This window comes from Ambystoma mexicanum, chromosome 4p (assembly GCF_040938575.1).
Source record: "Ambystoma mexicanum isolate Mex_15411 chromosome 4p, UKY_AmexF1_1, whole genome shotgun sequence".
Taxonomy (NCBI): domain Eukaryota; kingdom Metazoa; phylum Chordata; class Amphibia; order Caudata; family Ambystomatidae; genus Ambystoma; species Ambystoma mexicanum.
The window spans coordinates 299297267-299314204 of NC_090927.1; the positions used below are offsets into that span (position 1 = coordinate 299297267).

Consider the following 16938-nt stretch of genomic DNA (forward strand, 5'->3'; position numbering starts at 1 on the left):
ATTTCTTCAGAGACTCCCCAGTTACCTCCCGAATACCTAGAATACCAAGATGTTTTCCGAAAGGATCAGGCTAACTCTCTACCTCCTCATAGGTCTTATGACTGCCAGATAGACCTGATACCTGGATCTACTCCTCCTTGTAGTAGAATTTATGCCCTCACCGAGCCTGAGAACCTTCACCTTCGACAATACCTGGATCAATACCTGGCAAATGGGTTTATTCGTCCTTCCAAGTCCCCTGCTTCTTCAGCTTTGTTCTTCGTTCCAAAAAAGGAAGGAGACCTTAGAACTTGTATCGATTATCGCTCCCTGAACCAGATCACCGTTAAAAATAGATATCCGTTACCTTTGATCCCTGAACTCCTGGACCAAGTCAGAAAAGCATGCATATATACAAAGCTGGATCTTAGATGAGCTTACCACTTGGTACGAGTAAAAGAGGGCGATGAATGGAAGACGGCCTTCCGCACCAAGTATTGGCTATTTGAATATCAGGTCATGCCCTTCGGACTTTGCAATGCCCCGGCCGCCTTTCAATATTTTATGAACGATGTCCTCAGAGAGCTCATAGATGTATGTGTTGTTGTTTACATTGACGACATCCTCGTTTATTCTTCATCGGAATCTGAACATCGGAAACACGTGAAAATGGTCCTCGAAAGATTGCGTCACCACAAACTTTTCGCTAAGTTGGAAAAATGTGTTTTCAACGTGACTGAAGTTGAATTCTTGGGATTCATATTATCACCTGGCGGAGTGCGTATGGATTCAAAGAAGGTCGATGCAGTTCTCAAATGGCCATCACCATCCTCCGTAAAAGGTGTGCAAAGCATGTTAGGCTTCGCTAACTTTTACCGCAGGTTTATCCCCGAATTCTCTCGAATAGTCCAGCCCATCACTGCCTTGTTAAAGAAAAACAAACGTTTTGAATGGTCTACCGAGGCGGAACAAGCTTTCCAGGATTTGAAGACTAAATTCATCTCTGCACCAATCTTAAAACACTCTCGCCCCGAACTCCCCTACATCGTGGAAACTGATGCTTCAAGCCTTGCCATGGGGGCAGTTCTATCACAAAAGGACCCGGTAACCAATCAGTTGCATCCCGTGGCATTTTGGTCCCGCAAATTCTCGCCTCCTGAAATCAATTACACGATTACTGACAAGGAACTTCTGGCTATCAAGTCTGCCTTTAAGGCTTGGCGGCATTATCTGCTGGGGGCCCGACACACCGTTACTGTGATTACGGATCACCGAAACCTGCAATATTTGAAGACCGCAAAAGCCCAATCCTCTAGACAACTCCGTTGGGCATTATTCTTTGCCGAGTTTGACTTCATAATTACCTATCGACCTGGTACAAAGAACGGTAAAGCCGATGCCCTTTCTCGGATGGGAGTGGAAGAACACTTGGTCAACCCTAAACCTGTACCAATCATTCCCGAACAAAGAATTCTGGGTGTAATCGCCACAGAATCCATAGAGGAAGTTAAGGATAAAGCCAGGCAACTTGTAACTCCAGCAGACATACAGAATTGGCATCTGCAGGGAAAGGACTTTGCAGTAAAGGACAACTTATTGTATTTCCAAGAACGATTATACCTACCCAGCACAGATTTACAGAAAAAAGTAATCTCTTGTTATCACGACTCTTTAATGGAAGGTCATCCCGGTATAGCCAAGACCTCAGAGAAGATCAAGCGCTACTTCTGGTGGCCGTCTTGGAAAAAAGATATCAGAGACTTTATAATGTCCTGTGGAGTATGCGCCCAAAACAAGAGTCAAAAGGAAAGACCAGCAGGCCTTTTACGCCTTATTGACATCCCACCTCGCCCTTGGCATACGCTTTCTATGGACTTCATCACCGATCTACCTCCATGCTCTGGATACAATACGATTCTAGTAATCGTGGACTTATTCTCCAAGATGGCGCATTTCATTCCGCTCAAAGGCTTGCCAACAGCAGCAACTCTGGCCCGGGAATTTCTCGAAAACATCGTCCGACTGCACGGTTTTCCTTCGGTTCTAATTTCGGATCGAGGTAGTCAATTTATTTCTCATTTTTGGCGAAGTTGCTGTCGGTTGGCTCAAATTGATGTGAGACTATCGACCAGTCACCACCCTCAGACTGACGGACAAACCGAGAGGACCAATCAAACTCTGGAACAGTATTTACGCTGCATGCTGCAACAAACTGAAAAAACTTGGAAAGATATCCTTTGGATAGCCGAGTATGCCTACAATAACTCTGTCCATTCGGGAACTGGGAAAACCCCGTTTTTTCTTTTGTACGGCAGTCACCCTCGAACCTCGGAGTTGGATCCCCTCCAAGATCTTGAAACACCAGCAGTAGACTACCTGCATTCTACAATCACCCAAGCCTTTAAGGAAGCTGTTTCTCACCTTCAAAGGGCTAAAGAACAATACAAGAAAGGAGCAGATCAACATCGGAAGGAAGCCCCTCACTATCAAGTAGGGGATCAAGTCTGGTTATCCACCAAATATCTATCTCTAAAAGGGCCACGCACATTCAACCCAAGATACCTTGGTCCCTATTCCATCACTACCATAGTAAACCCAGTAGCGGTCAAGTTGGACTTGCCCCCGCACATGAAGATACATCCGGTCTTCCACGTCTCTCTATTAAAACCCGTGCAACCTCAAACCCGACTAACCAAATCTCCAAAACCTATCCTAGTGGATGGAGAACTCGAGTTTGAAGTCAAAAGCATTCTGGACTCCAAGATCTCCAAATCTAAACTATTCTACCTAATTGACTGGAAAGGCTACGGCCCCCAAGAGAGATCCTGGGAACCTGCTGAATATGTCCACGCTCCTCGCCTAATCAAAAGATTTCACCGAACATTTCCTGACAAGCCAAAACCCCCGGAGAAGCCCGGTTTGGGAGGGGCCTTGAGGGGGGGTACTGTCATGATCTCTGCTTCCAAAAGGTCAGGGTTTTCCCAACTCCCTTGGAAGCAGATCCATAACCCAGGTTCTGAGTGCCAACCAGTCCCAATTGGGACCTTTTGGACCCAGTCCTGGCGCCAGTGGCACCAGGCTCATAAATATGCCCAGTCCCAGCGCTGGAAGCGCCGGGCTCATAATGCTTGGGTGGACTTACCTTCAGCAGACCATGCTGCTTACTTGCCTGCCAGTTGAGCCTCTGATCCTCTTCTGTTTGGAACTACTTTTCCTGTTGGGTGGGGCTGGAGCCACTCCCTAGATTCAGAACACTGGAACTCTTCTGGAAGGCAGGAACTCTTTTCTTACCAGGAACTCTTTTCTTACTTAGGCGTGGCTGTGGAAGGAGACACCTAAGCACTACAGGAGGCTATTTAAACTACACCCGGTGGATGAATCTTGCTTTGCGTTATTCTGCAACCTCTGCAGCAGAACGCTCATCGTGTCTTCTGCATCCGGTCCTGGGCCTAAGGAAAAAGGCTTACCATCCTGAATCCAGTCTTCAGCAACACCTATAAAGACAAGAAAGAACAGGTTAGCATTCCGGCATCTGAAAGGCAAAGGCTTACCATCCTGAATCCAGTCTTCAGCAACACCTATAAAGACAAGAAAGAACAGGTTAGCATTCCGGCATCTGAAAGGCAAAGGCTTGCCTACTCTTCGGCGCTGCATCCCGCATCTGAAAGACAAAACAAGGTGCGTTTAAAGACATTGGGGAACTTTAATACTCACGTGCCATGACTCCTTTCCACATCTAATCCAGTGGGTATTCCGGCACCCTGCAGCCGCTCCGAACTCGTACCTGCAAAATAAAAAGACAGTTAGAGCGCATAGTGAAGCAGGCAACAAGCGCTTACTTACGTGCTTCCAGGCGCTTCTATTCATCACACGGGCTCCATCTTCAACTCACTTCAGCCCGTCATCCGCCATCGCCGGAACCCTGCAAAACAAGAGACATCATTACTAAAGACTTTAAAGACATTTGAATGACTCGAAACTTACCGTTCGTGCAGTAAACGACGGACAGCAGTCCTCTGAAGTCAAGAGGCCTGCGCTACCTATCCAGTGAAGAAACTGGTTACAGCACCCTGCCCCGAGGCAGATGGAGAGCTCGGCATTCACTTACCTAAGGTGAGAGCGTTAACCTTTGGGGGTCTACAGGAGAGGAGAAGAGGAAAGAGATAGGGACACCCCAATAACCCCAGTTCATTAACCCCATATTTTCTATCTGCAGACATCTTACTCTACACGTCAGGCATACAGTGCACAGAGGTCCAGCCCAAAGAGCCAACCGGGTGCTACACATCACCTTTGAAGATACGGTAGTCGCCCAGTCAAGACCGGCGCCTCTGCGAGAATCAGGTGAGCGTTACATCCCCTTTCCTCAATACTACATGGGCGTCCCTTCCAAGGGAAGGGAGAAAGAAACTTTCACCAGAAAAAACCTTCTACTTTAAATTTAGAAGCGTGCAGCTGTGCAGCCCAGGGAGCATGCGCTGCGCTGACTCCGCCCTCTGGCGCCACAGCTCAGTCCCCATTGACGCGTCGACAATAGATCTAACATTGCCTAATGACACCAGTATTATTAGTGGGGAGGTTGGTGGGACGTATGGAGGAAAGGGGACTATGGACTAAGAATATGTTAGTCACTACGGTGAGTAACTTATAATCACTCTTACTTCCCGTCCCCTTTCCTCCATACTGCATGGGCGAGTACAACTGATTGTAGCCCCAGGGTAAATACCAAATAGGTTCCCGAGAACCGCCTGTCCGAAAGCCGCATAAAATCTACAGCCAGCATCCAAACAGTAATGCTTGCAGAAAGCCGAGGGAGAGACCCAAGTGGCCGCCCTGCTTATGACATGCCAAGGGACATGGCGCTGGAATGCGATGGCCGTTGCCTTGGCCTTGACTGTGTGAGCATGCATGTTGGCTCTCAAACGCTTCCGTGATGGCAGAGACCATCCAGTGAGATATGGAAGCCTTAGAGGCTGTCTTGAGCCTCCGAAAGTGACAAACAGGGCGTCTGATTTGCAGAATCCCTTGGTCCTGTCCAAGTAGAATTTCAGAACACGTCTGACATCCAGGCAGTGCAGCCCTCTCTGTGCTTCATCCTTGGGATTGGGAAAAAACGTAGGAAGTACTATTTCCTCGTTCCAGTGGAAAGCAGACAGAACCTTGGGCAGAAAGGCCGGGTGTGTCCGCAGGACTACTTCGTCCTTGTGAAAGGTAGTATATGGTTCCGAGACGACTAGAGCCTGTATTTCGCTGACTCTACGAGCCGAGGCGAGTCGAGTCAGACTAGTAAGGCCGTCTTGATGGTGACCAGCCTGATCTCCACGGATGCCATTGGCTCAAACGGTTTGCCCGCCAGAGCGCCCAAGACTATGTTAAGGTCACACACCAGGTGCAGTGTTTCTTGACGATAGGATTGGAGGAGAAGATGCCTTCCTCCGAGGTCCTGTAAGCCCCAACGGGTGCGAGGTATGTGCCGCAGGTGTCCACCTACATGCCTGAGTGAGCGAGGTGCGCTGAGAAGGAGAGCACGTAGTCCAAGGTGCACGCCAGGGGGTCGATTCCCTTGGAGTCTGGCCAGTGGCAGAATCTGGTCCATTTGCTTTTGTACTGGTCCCTGGAAGCCTTGCTCCTGGCACCCTGTATGATCTCCAGATTGGCCTGTGAGAGGCTGAGATGCTGCAGCATTACCTGCTCAGATCCCACGCTGTGAGGGCTAGTTTCCCTGGTGTAGGGTGGATGACTCTGCCCCCCCTGCTGAGCCAGAAGATGTGCTGGGCCTGTCGGGAGGTGAATCAGGGGAATTTCCGAGAGACTGAGCAGCTCCTAAAACCATGGCCTGGCCAGCCACCACAGAGCTATTAGAATGATGAGGATTTGGAGAGACCGCTTGATTTTGCAAATTACTCTGAATCAGAGTTGTGGGCGGAAAAGCGTAGGCTTTTATGCCGGTCCACTGTAGGTGAAATGCGTCTCCCAGAGAGCCAGGGCCCTGACCTTGCCAGGATGCGAACTGGGGACACTTCTTGTTGTGCCAGGTGGCAAAGAGATCCACCTGGGGGTGACCCCACCTGTTGAAGATCTAATTAACAAGGTTGTTTAGCTACCACTCGTAATTGTCTGCTCCCAGCCTGCTGAGCCTGTCCGCTTCCAGGCTGGATTCCCCCGGGAGGTGGACTGCCGTGAGGTAAATGTCATTTTCCACGGCCCATTCCCACATGCCGATTGCCAGTCTGCACAGAGGTGGGGACCTGGTGCCTCCCTGTTTGTTGACGTAGTACATGCTGGTTGAGTTGTCCGCCTGGATGAGAACAGCCTTGCCTCTGAGCAGTGGTAGAAATGCCCCGAGCACCAGCCAGATGGCGTTCAGCTCTAGCCAACTGATGTGGTATCCCTGCTCCTGTCGAGTCCAGGTGCCGTGGACATAGAGATCGTCCAGGGTGGCTCCCCAGCCCTTGAGAGAGGAATCCATGGTGACGGTGGCCTGCGGAGTGGGAAGTCATAAGGGCTTGCCCGTCCGTAGGTTGCAGTCTCTGGACCACCAACTTAGGTCCGAACGGAGAGATGGAGGAAAGTTGATAATCTCGGATTGAGAGCCCCGCTCCTGGTTCCATGAGGCTGCGAAGTGCAGCTGAATCCTCCTCATCCTTAGTCTCGTGTGCGGGACGGTCAATAGGACCGCTGCCATTAGACCCAGGAGATGTTGGTACCACCATGCCGAGGTACTTCTCTGTTGAGGAAGTGGGTGGTGGCCCTCTTGATAGCCTAGATTTTATCCTCCGAAGGAAAGACCTTCTGGGAGCATGTGTCCCGGATGAGGCCCAAAAATGTCAGTCTGCATGGGTTGCAGCTGGACTTCTTGATATTGAGCGAAAAGCCCAGATTCGTGCAGAGTGTTCATAAGGGCATGGGAAGAGTGGTGAACCGCTTCAGGAGATGTAGCCCCGACGAGCCAGTTGTCGAGGTATGGGTAGATGTGGAGGCCCTGCGCTCTGAGGAGGGCCGCCACCGCATTCATGAGTCTGGTAAAGACCCTGGGGGCCGAGTTGAGGTCAAAAGGGAGGACCTTGTATTGAAAATTATAGCCCATGATCCTGAAACGAATGAAAGAACGATGATGCTGCCAAATAGGGACGTGTAGGTACGCGTACTTCAGATCCAGGGAGCACAACCAGTCTCCCCTGTCCAAAGTCTCCTCTATGAAAGCTGGCGTAACCATCTTTAACTTTTGCAGGGTTAAGCAGCGGTTGAGGGTGGAAAGGTCCAGCACAACTCTCAGGCCCGCCTGGTTCTTCTTCTGAATGGTGAAAAGTAAAAGTAAAAGAGTAAAAACCAAAGCCTCGCAGGCAGGTTGGGACTTCCTCCACTGCCTGGCTCTCTACGAGCGCCCGGATCACTGCCAAAAGAGTTGCTGTCCCCACCTGTGGGAGTGGATGGGAGGAGGGAGGAGAGGATGGGATAGGAAGGCGGTAGCCAGTGGATACTACGGAAAGGATCCAGGGGTCCGTGAAATTCTGGTGCCAGAAATGTGCATGGAGAGCAAGCCTGCCCCCCCGCCGGAGACACGTGGACCCGGAGGGGCGTGTCATGCCTTCTTTCCCTCGGAGGCTGTCGCAGGCACGGGGGACTGGAAGAAGCCCTTACTGCCCTCTCACCCCCTTTTTTTGCTTGCGCCGGTTCTGAGACGGCGAGCAGTCCGGCTGCCTGGATCTACGTTCCTGGAAGCCTCAGAACCCTCCATACGTACGACCCCTATCGGAGCGCTGCTGAGATTGGGTGTACACTTTGGGTGTGGTCTTTGTAAGGATGGATAAACACTTGGCTGTTTGTGAGCATTTTTCTTTTTGTCCAGATCATCTCGTCCGTGGAGGAGTGGAACAGGCCCCCCCCCACCGAACCTCCTCCATCGGAAGATCTAGTAAGCGTTCCTGGACGTCTGGGTGGAACTGTGTTGCCCGGAACAAGACTGTCCTTCTCATGTCTGTGGCAATGCAGATGGCACGGCCAGAAGTGTTAATCTAGGCCACTGTGGATTCCATGAGATCATGCGCCACCAGCTTAGTCTCGGCTAGCCCCACCTTAAAAAACGGGATTGGCTCTAGGTGGGGAGTTCCGGAAGGAAGTCTGCAATTTCCCACCATAATCTTTGGTTGGCGGCAGCCAGCATGGCTTCTGCATTGGCCTGACGAAGATGCAATGATGCGTTAGAATAAAATCATCTCCTCCTTGCCTAGCAGCGCCACAGAGGAGGTGGCGGAGGATGACTGAGGCTTGGAGTACAGTGATGCCGCAGCGATCACCAAGGAGTGCTGAGGATGGGCCGAGGGCAGGAGTGTATCCCCCTCCATCTGCCTGTATTTGGCGTCCAGGCGTCGATTGACCGGCTGGGGCGAGTGGGGTTTGAGCCAGCCCTTCTTGGCCAGGGAGACTACATCAGTCTGCATAGGAATCCCTGATTTGGCACAAGGCGTTGTGTGAGGACTTCCGCCAGAACCCCCTCTGCAGGCTGCTCGACCTCAGGTTGGGGTAGACCCAGATACTCCGCCAGACCAGCAAGACGTTTGTGGAAGGCCTTGGCTGAGGATGGCGTGTCCGGATCCTCATCCTCCTCCTCCTCATCTGTATCCTGCGGATCTGGGGGATCCTGTGGAGGAGGAGGAGTAGTAGTTGGCGCCGGAGGCTGGGGTTCAGGGACCGCGGCCGGAGGAGGCGGCGGAGGTTGAGGAGTTGGCTGGGGAGCCAGCAGAGGCGGCTGCGTCGGGGCGCCAACTGAGGCGTCTGTGGTGCTGCTAGCATGGTGGGAATGACTCCCTTGATGGTGTCTTTGAAGATAACACCCATCCCAGGTGACTTCATGAGGCCGAGGAACCTTTCGAAGAAAACCTCCGCACTGACTGAAGTGGTGGGAGGGGGTGCTGACGAGGTAGAGGGAGGCTGCTGAGGCCACTGCATACCCCGTCCATACGGACGCAAAGGAAAGCTGCCCTGCGCATAAGAGGGGTAGGCTGTAGGCCACATACCTGGTTGAAGCCAGTCCCACCTTGACACTCTATCTTCGCCGAATTCCTGGAATGGTGTCGGACAGGTGCCCCTTTCTGGCGCGGTGGCCATTTTGTCGGTCTGCCTGCCACGTGCCTAGGACCGGTAGGTGTGACACCCTCGACCCGGGGGTCAGTAGAGCTGCGTTTAGGCGCCCCCTCAGATGTACTGCCGGTATTAGGGCATAGCCCCTTGGCCATGGTGCTCAAAGGGCTGAGCCCCTCTGGTGAAGACCCGGTAAAAGTCAACACTGACACCGGGAGGATCCACGGATCCCTCGGCCCGGAGGCCGGTAGCTGTAGCAGCCTTGGTTCACGTGCTGGTATAAGGACCTGAGCGGTCCCTCCCGCACAGGAGAGTCCCTGGGAAGGAGTCTCCCTTGCGGGGTGCGATGGAGAATATCTGCCCTACTTTGGGCCTGTTTCGATGTTTCACGAAATTCTTGAAGTCCTCTGGAGGCAACCCCTGGAAAACCTCCCTCCACTTGGCTAGTCTGTTCTTCAGCGCTTTTGAGGACAGCGAGTCACACGCTGAGCAAGATTGCCAACTGTGGTTTGGGCCAAGGCAACGTAGGCAGAGGCCGTGGGGGACTGAGGTAAGGAAGAGACTGTTGCAGGATGGACACCTGTTAAGCCCCGTAGAAGTCGACGTGCGCCCGGGGAGGAGCGTGACGCCTCAGGACAGAGTACCTGAATGATAAAAAGACAAAAAAGAAGAAAAAGAGAAGAAGTATCCGCGCGTGGAATTACATGGCCAAAGCCAAACCCAGGAGCGCTGGTGAATTCAGCCCGTTCCCGCCGATGCAGAAAAGGGGACTGAGGTGTGGCTCCGGAGGGCAGAGACCGGACAGCGCATGCTCCCTGTGCCGCACCCCTGCGCGCCTCGAAATTTAAAGGGGGAGGTATTTTTTTGGTGAAAAGGGTTCCGTCTCTCATCCCTTGTAAGGGAAACCATGCAGTATGGAGGAAAGGGGACAGGACGTAAGAGTAAGCACTGTTTTCAAGTTTTATTTTGCAATAAAACAAATGTAATGAAAAACAGGAATTTGAGAGCAAACAAGTGAAAAGAAAGAGTCTAAATAATTGCCCCACATACGTAAAAAGGAAAAACACAGAACCTTTCTGCCGATAAAGACTGCATAGAGTACCAAAAAAAAATGGTATGGCTGTATGCCAGTTTGACACTGGTGGTTCTACTGATGGTTTGCCTGCATATATCCGCCCATGTATAACCTCCACTCTAAAGTCCAAGGTAATCATTTATATGGAGTGTGTCACCCAATTGCCCCAGCCATTTCCTGGGCGCTGATAGCCGACACTAGAAGCCCTAATTGTGTTGAATGAAAATGTTGCTTAATGTTAGTACATTTAAATGTAGTCATGCACTCAAACAGTATCTTAACGAGCAAAACCAAAAAAATATTTACAGCAAAATATCTTTAATTGCCTCACCGGTTTTGCTTTATTAGAGTCATAGTCCACCAAGAAGGTTTTGCAAAGTTCTGTAAGATTATTGGTCTGTGAAGAGGACAGTGGATCCCACACATGCTCCACAAAGTCTGAAACATAGAAATCAAAATGAAAGCAAAAAGTGATTAACAGAAACAGACCACACTTAAACAGATGTGTGGTTAATGTTCAACACAAACGGTGCACCAGCGCCAAGGGCAAATTGGCACTGACCCATTCAGGCATTCGCCCACTAGGCCGGTCCCTTCAAAGGCAGCAGGGGCTTCTCTGGTGTTGATTTAGGGCTGCCTCCCCGTGTGTGGTCACAGACCTCCCCTTACCATCTCTCAAGCCACAGTTGCTGCATCAGTTGACAAAGACAAGGCAATTAAAAAGGACTCATTAGCACAACCTAGGGCAAGCTACGATCGTCAAAGTAAACACTAGCCATCTATATGGTCACATTTACTTGAGGACAGACAGGTCACTCCACTGGGTGCATGTTGCTCAGATACATGCTTACTCTGCGAGAACGTGTTCGAGTCCAGGCAGGGCAATATCATTATCTTTTGTTGAGAAAACCTGTCCCATTAAAATGTCGAATATAACGAAAAGTGCAACAAGAATATACTTTTGTGAACTGGTGACACTGCCATGCTAGCAATGGGCTTTGATGTCTTCTTTTGTGGCAGTTCCTAATGTTCTGTGCGCAGTGGAATAATTTAACATTTGTGGGCGTCCAGTACGCCCCTGGTGCACTTGCATGTTTCAGTGCGAAGGCAGAGCTCCTCAATGGCTTAACATCTCAGCTCTTTGTATCCCCTTTCCATCCTTCCAGTGCAAATACAGTCTATTCTCCCATTCCAAAAGGGCTTTTATGGCTGCAACTCCAACATTAACAACCCTACCATCGCAACATTTAACAACTCTACCCACACAAACATTTCATAGCTGCATACATTTATTTATCTACTTTTCAATATTAATTAGAAACAGAGTATTATCCCCATGTATGTCTATGCATGTCCCTGAACTATACATAGATTTGTTTTGATATTTTGTTTATTGGACAGCATAGGCCAGCATTCCGAAAACCCGGCATTACACATTCAACAGAACAAAGACAATCATACAAACAAGCCCCCTTTAAAACGGGCAGTCAGACTTGTAACCTATTGAATCACCACTAGTTCTGTTGCCCTCATACAATAGAAACCTATAAATCTGGGTACAATCAGAGGGCACAGGGGCAGGGAGGGAAAATAAGCAAACCTAAGTATATCTAGCAAAATTACATCCACAACAATAAGACAGGCTAGATCCTGTGACCTGACCGTGTCAAGAGGGGATGGGGACTCCTCTCAGCTTAAGGTGGGGTCTACCAGAATGTTCACCAGAGCCAGTCCTACACCAGAGGTGGGGTGTTGGAGTTGAGAGAGCCCAGTGTGCCTGTCCTACCTCTGCCTGCATCGAGTACCACTACACTTCTTGCCCTATAGGACTTCAATATTCAGCATGCAAAGCAGTGAAAGAATCAGCGAGAAGCCTGCCTGCCTGGGAGAGAGACCATGTAGAGCCACCGCACATCAAAGCAATCCACAAAGCAGACCAGAAAAACAAATACAGTACACAAGATGGTTCAATCCGAGGAAAACGGCCCCAGCATCAGAGAGTATGCAGAGTGCTCTCCTCAGTATATCACTCAACAAAACCCACCATGCCAATACTCTTAAATGCGACGGGGCCGAGCAGCGTACCCAGTGTCAAACTGGCGTCCTACACACACCAGAAGCCCTCACACAAACTGGCACATTGAGCTTGATTCTCACTGCAGCGAGCTGTCATTTATTAGAGCCGGCGGGCCTGCATGCAATAAAGTAGTGGGGATTAAGACCCCCTTTGTGTTTTGGCTCGCCTAAACGCCTCCCCCTAGGGAAAGGAAAGCCAGCTGTTGGCTCAAGGAGCAAGTTAAGGCAGTGAGCCAATGGAGAGGAAGGTGAAGGATAACAAGTGGCATGGGAAACAGGAAAGTGTGGATTATTCGGAGCGGTCAAGGGAGGAGAATTAAGGCCAACATACCAAGCACTAGAAGAAGAGTGAAGAGAATTTCTGAAGGAGTGCAATGTGTGGTATTGGTTGGTGGGAGGTAATGGTACTTTGGTTTGAGTGTTCGTGCAAGCTGTGTGAGTGTAGTGCGTGTAAGAGTGTAGTGGGTGAATGATCAGGTGACTTGGGAAGTGAAAGGAAAGGGAATGAGAGAGGTTGTGGGTGAAGGGGAAGGGTAGAATTGTTGTGCAGGAAGGTTAGAGTAGTAGAGAGTAAGATTGGAGGATGGAGGTAGGGAGTAGAGAGAACATAATCCAAGGGATAGAAGAGGAAGTGTGAGGGAGAGAGGCGAGGTGGTAGGAAGAGCAAAGCGACACGAATAGGAGCACATGGGTGCAGAAGGAAGTGGGGAGGGAGAGAGAGAGAGAGAGAGAGAGAGAGAGAGAGAGAGAGAGAGAGAGAGAGAGAGAGAGAGAGAGAGAGACCGTCCTAAGCAAGCCCCTACTCCATTTTAAAAATAAAACCCTTTAAATGACTTCGAGAGTTGGTTTGTTCATGAGGCCATCTGTGGCAAATCCCTTTCGCACCACCTTGCACCATCTAGTTCCTGAAATCAGGACAATATCAGGTTGCTAAACCCAAAACTTCACAGCAACTGATCTTGCCACAGATTAAGTCAAACACGCTTTGTCTTCCCAGCTCAGAACAAAGTTACTGTATAAAAGTGAACATTCCAATCTCAGCAAATGAAAACTGCTTGAACGTGTGTGATCTTTCTAAGGTGCAAATAGCCAAACTTAGGAATGTCTTTGCCACTGGGCAGAGTGAAAACAAGTTATAAAAAAAAGACATCTAGACGGATAGTGCAAGGGTGATGATCAGCAGCTGAGACAGTCCCATGTAGTTGAGGTGGCAATATAGGCTAACGGAGTTCATGCAAGGTAGCCACTGCATATAAGGTGGATTCAAGACCTCAAAGCCACATCCTGTCCGGGGGACGATTATCCCACCAACATTTTCAAATAATCATCGGATCTTCTCGTTCCACGGCTCACCAAGATGATCAACTTGTCATTTGATGAGAGCACGGTTCCAGAGGTCTTGAAATCAGTATGGATAACTCCATTGCTGAAAAAAGAAAATCTAGATCCTACTAACAAAGACAATTATCGACCCATCACAAATGTACCTTTCATTTTGAAGATCCTCGACAAACTAGCATATATTCAACTTCAAGATCATGTTGAAAAGCAGAACATCTTAGGCAATCGCCAATCTGGTTACAGGGCTCGTCATGGCACGGAAACTGCCATGTTTGACCTTAAATCCACCCTAGCAGGCATAGCAGATAAAAACCAAGCTGCTTTGTTGATGCTGTTAGACCTCTATGCAGCCTTCGATCTTGTTGATCACACCGTGCTGGTGACAAGGCTCGGAGAGGTCGCAAACTGCTCCACACTTGCATCTAATTGGATTGCATCCTTTTTGGGACCACGCATGGCAAGGGTATGCGTTGGCAACAACCACTCCACTCCCATATCTCAAACCTGCGGCGTTCCACAGGGCTCTCGTCTGTCACCGCTCCTTTTTAAACTTGTATATTCGACCACTATTAGATCTCCTGATCAGCCTGGGTGTCCAATATACGAACTACGCCGGCAACACCCAGGTTGTCATTCAGCTCAGCGGCCAATACAAGAATGACGCAGAAACCCTTAACATCTACAGAACTGGATGGCCTGTAACTCCTTGGCTCTTAACAACAACAAAACCGAGCTTATGATTGGCTCCACCAAAAATACTCGGAATAAGCTCACACCAGACTACTCCAACTTCCTGATGGCAGACAGTGTTATAACCGTCCTAAGAAAAGTGAAAACACGGGGTGTTATCCTGGATGATGAACTCTCCATGTAGCCTCCCGTTTAACACCCAGTCAAGCTGTGGACTCATTAACAAACGAATACAGTAAATCCGACCTTTTATAACCACGGAAAACTGTGCTCTTTTGTCAACAGCATTAATAAATTCCAGGCTGGACTACTGTAACAGCCTGCTGACAGGCACTACGGCCACAAACATACAAGCCCTCCAAGTCACACAGAACAATGCGGTGCGCACCATCTTCAAGCAATCACGCCGTTCTCACATCTCTTTTAGGAATAAATTACACTGGCTCCCCGTAAAACACAGAATTACAAACAAAGCGCTCACATTAGCGCACAAATGCGTGGCGCCATCAAGCCCCATATATCTATAATGGGTCAATGTACGGCTGCGTTCCTGCCAGGATGGAAGTGCAGTAAATGTCAGGGAGAGCAAAGCTTGCAGCCACCGACTCTTACTCACCAATATCCATGTTGACGCGGCCATACTTGATGGTCCTGCCTCCTAACAGCCATGCCCTATGAATAAAACGCGCAGTGCCGGAAACCACATAGGGGAGGCGGCATTCTCTAAGGAATCGTAAAGCTGGTATTACTTGACTAATTCCTGCGTTGTTCAGAATACGTCGCAAGTACATGCATCTCAAACAATCCATTTTTTTTACATAGTAAATAAGAAATGCAGCATATTTTCCGATCCAGAGCCACACATTCGGCACAGCTCTAATTGTGACCCATGCCACTTCTTAGTTAGGAAGGCTAGTGGCAGGGATCCAAGCCTAAAGCAGATATTGAGAGATTTCTCACAGGGTGTAAGAGTGGAGTGAAGTAAGGAACAAGTCACTTACCTGTAACTGTTGTTCTCCAGCTTGGGTCTGGCATGGATTCATTCACATGCTCATGAATATTCCCGATCGTCAGGCCGGGAATCCTCGGTAAAAGAAAAAAACGTTTCACTTTCACTTACAAACTGTCTTTCTTCTATAAACCAATCAGTGAGCTCTGGTCATACTGCCCCCAGCCAATGACTGTCCTCTCTCTAAGCCCCTCCTCTGGCAGCCATCTTCAGATTTGGTAGCACGTAAAGTGGCAGTATGACCAAGAACAGCTGCAGAGGGGCAGGAGCGAGGGTTCGCATGTGAATCCATGCCAGGCCCATGCTAGACAACAACAGTTACAGGCAAGTAACTTGTTTCTTCTCCAGCATGGGGTATGGCATGGATTCACATGCCCATGAATAAAGAATACATAGCAGTACATACAACCACGGGAGGTGGCAAGGCTCAACAAAAGCAATTATTCTTGCCTCCGAAAAGGCTCACCTTCAAAGAACAACAGGTTTCGTAGCACTGCTTGGCCAATCCTGGATCCTCTCTGGAATCCCCGTCGACGCAGTAGAATCTTGTGAAGGTCTGCTTGGACCTCCACGTAGCAGCCCTCCAGATGTCGGGCAGGGGGACACCAGACAGGAACGCCGTTGTCACAGCAATCGCTCTGGTGGAATGGGCTCTCGGACAGAAGGCAGCGGTCGGTTTGCCAACCGGCGACACGTGTGTGATACAGCCTGAGAGCCACCTGGAAATGGAAGCCTTGGACAAAGGTTATCAATGGTTCACAGAACCAAAGTTCATGAAAAGTTGTGACGTCATCTCGAAACTCTTTGCGCAAGCCACATAGAACTTCAGAGCACGCGCCACATCCAGCGTTAGATTAGTTGAGGTGAAATTCCAACGGGACATTTGGCATAAAGGAGGGGTGCGTCTGCAGCACCACCCTCATCTCGTGGAAAGTCAGATACGGCCACTTGCAGCACAAGGCCTGGATCTCACCTACCCTCTTGGCGGAGGTGATGGCCACAAGACAAGCTGTCTGCCACGAAAAAGGAACTTGAGATGAGCTTGATGCATAGGCTCGAAGAGGGCGTTCACCTGTGGGAATAATCGAAACAGTCCTTTGAGGAACTCCTTGACTAGACGGTGTGACCAAAGAGAACACTGTCCCAGAGACCTGGCATGGCGGGAAATAGCCGCCAGATGCACTTTGATGGAGGCATGCACCAGCCCCGCCTTGGCCAAGGACAACAAGCATGGAAGGACCCGAGGGGCCGTGACCCTCATGGGGTTATCTTCTGCATCCAGCACCAAGTTGCGAAATGCTTCCACTTATGCCGGTAGCACTTAAGAGTCGACGACGCTCTGGCCCTGGCAAGGACCTCCCTGCGTTCTGCCAGTAGCTCGTACCCACCGAACTGTAAGGCTGCAGGAGCCATGCCTTCAGGTTCAGCGATCCTGGGTCGTGATGGAGGATTGTGCCTCCTTCTCTGGCAAGCAGATCTGCAACCACTGGCAGCTTGACTGGAGTGGACATCAACAGGTTGAGAAGGTACCGGTACCAAATCGACCTCAGCCACGCCGGGGTGATGAGCATCATCCTGCATCAGCACCGTTTGAGTTGATTGATGACTCGCAGCAGGAGAAGCAACGGTGGGAACGCGTACAGGAACAGGCCTTCCCACAGGAAAGAGAAGGCGTCCCCCATGCTGG

The 16938-nt window shown here is 49.9% G+C and overlaps 1 protein-coding gene across 2 annotated transcripts in view; it reads right to left on the minus strand.

Moving 5' to 3' along the window:
* GCFC2 (GC-rich sequence DNA-binding factor 2) overlaps positions 1-16938 on the minus strand; it is a 945959-nt gene that overhangs the window by 240666 nt on the left and 688355 nt on the right. For both annotated transcript variants that reach the window (XM_069605850.1, XM_069605849.1), the window contains exon 13: positions 10467-10573. In XM_069605850.1, coding sequence (XP_069461951.1) covers positions 10467-10573 — 107 coding nt within the window. The remainder of the gene's footprint in view (positions 1-10466; positions 10574-16938) is intronic.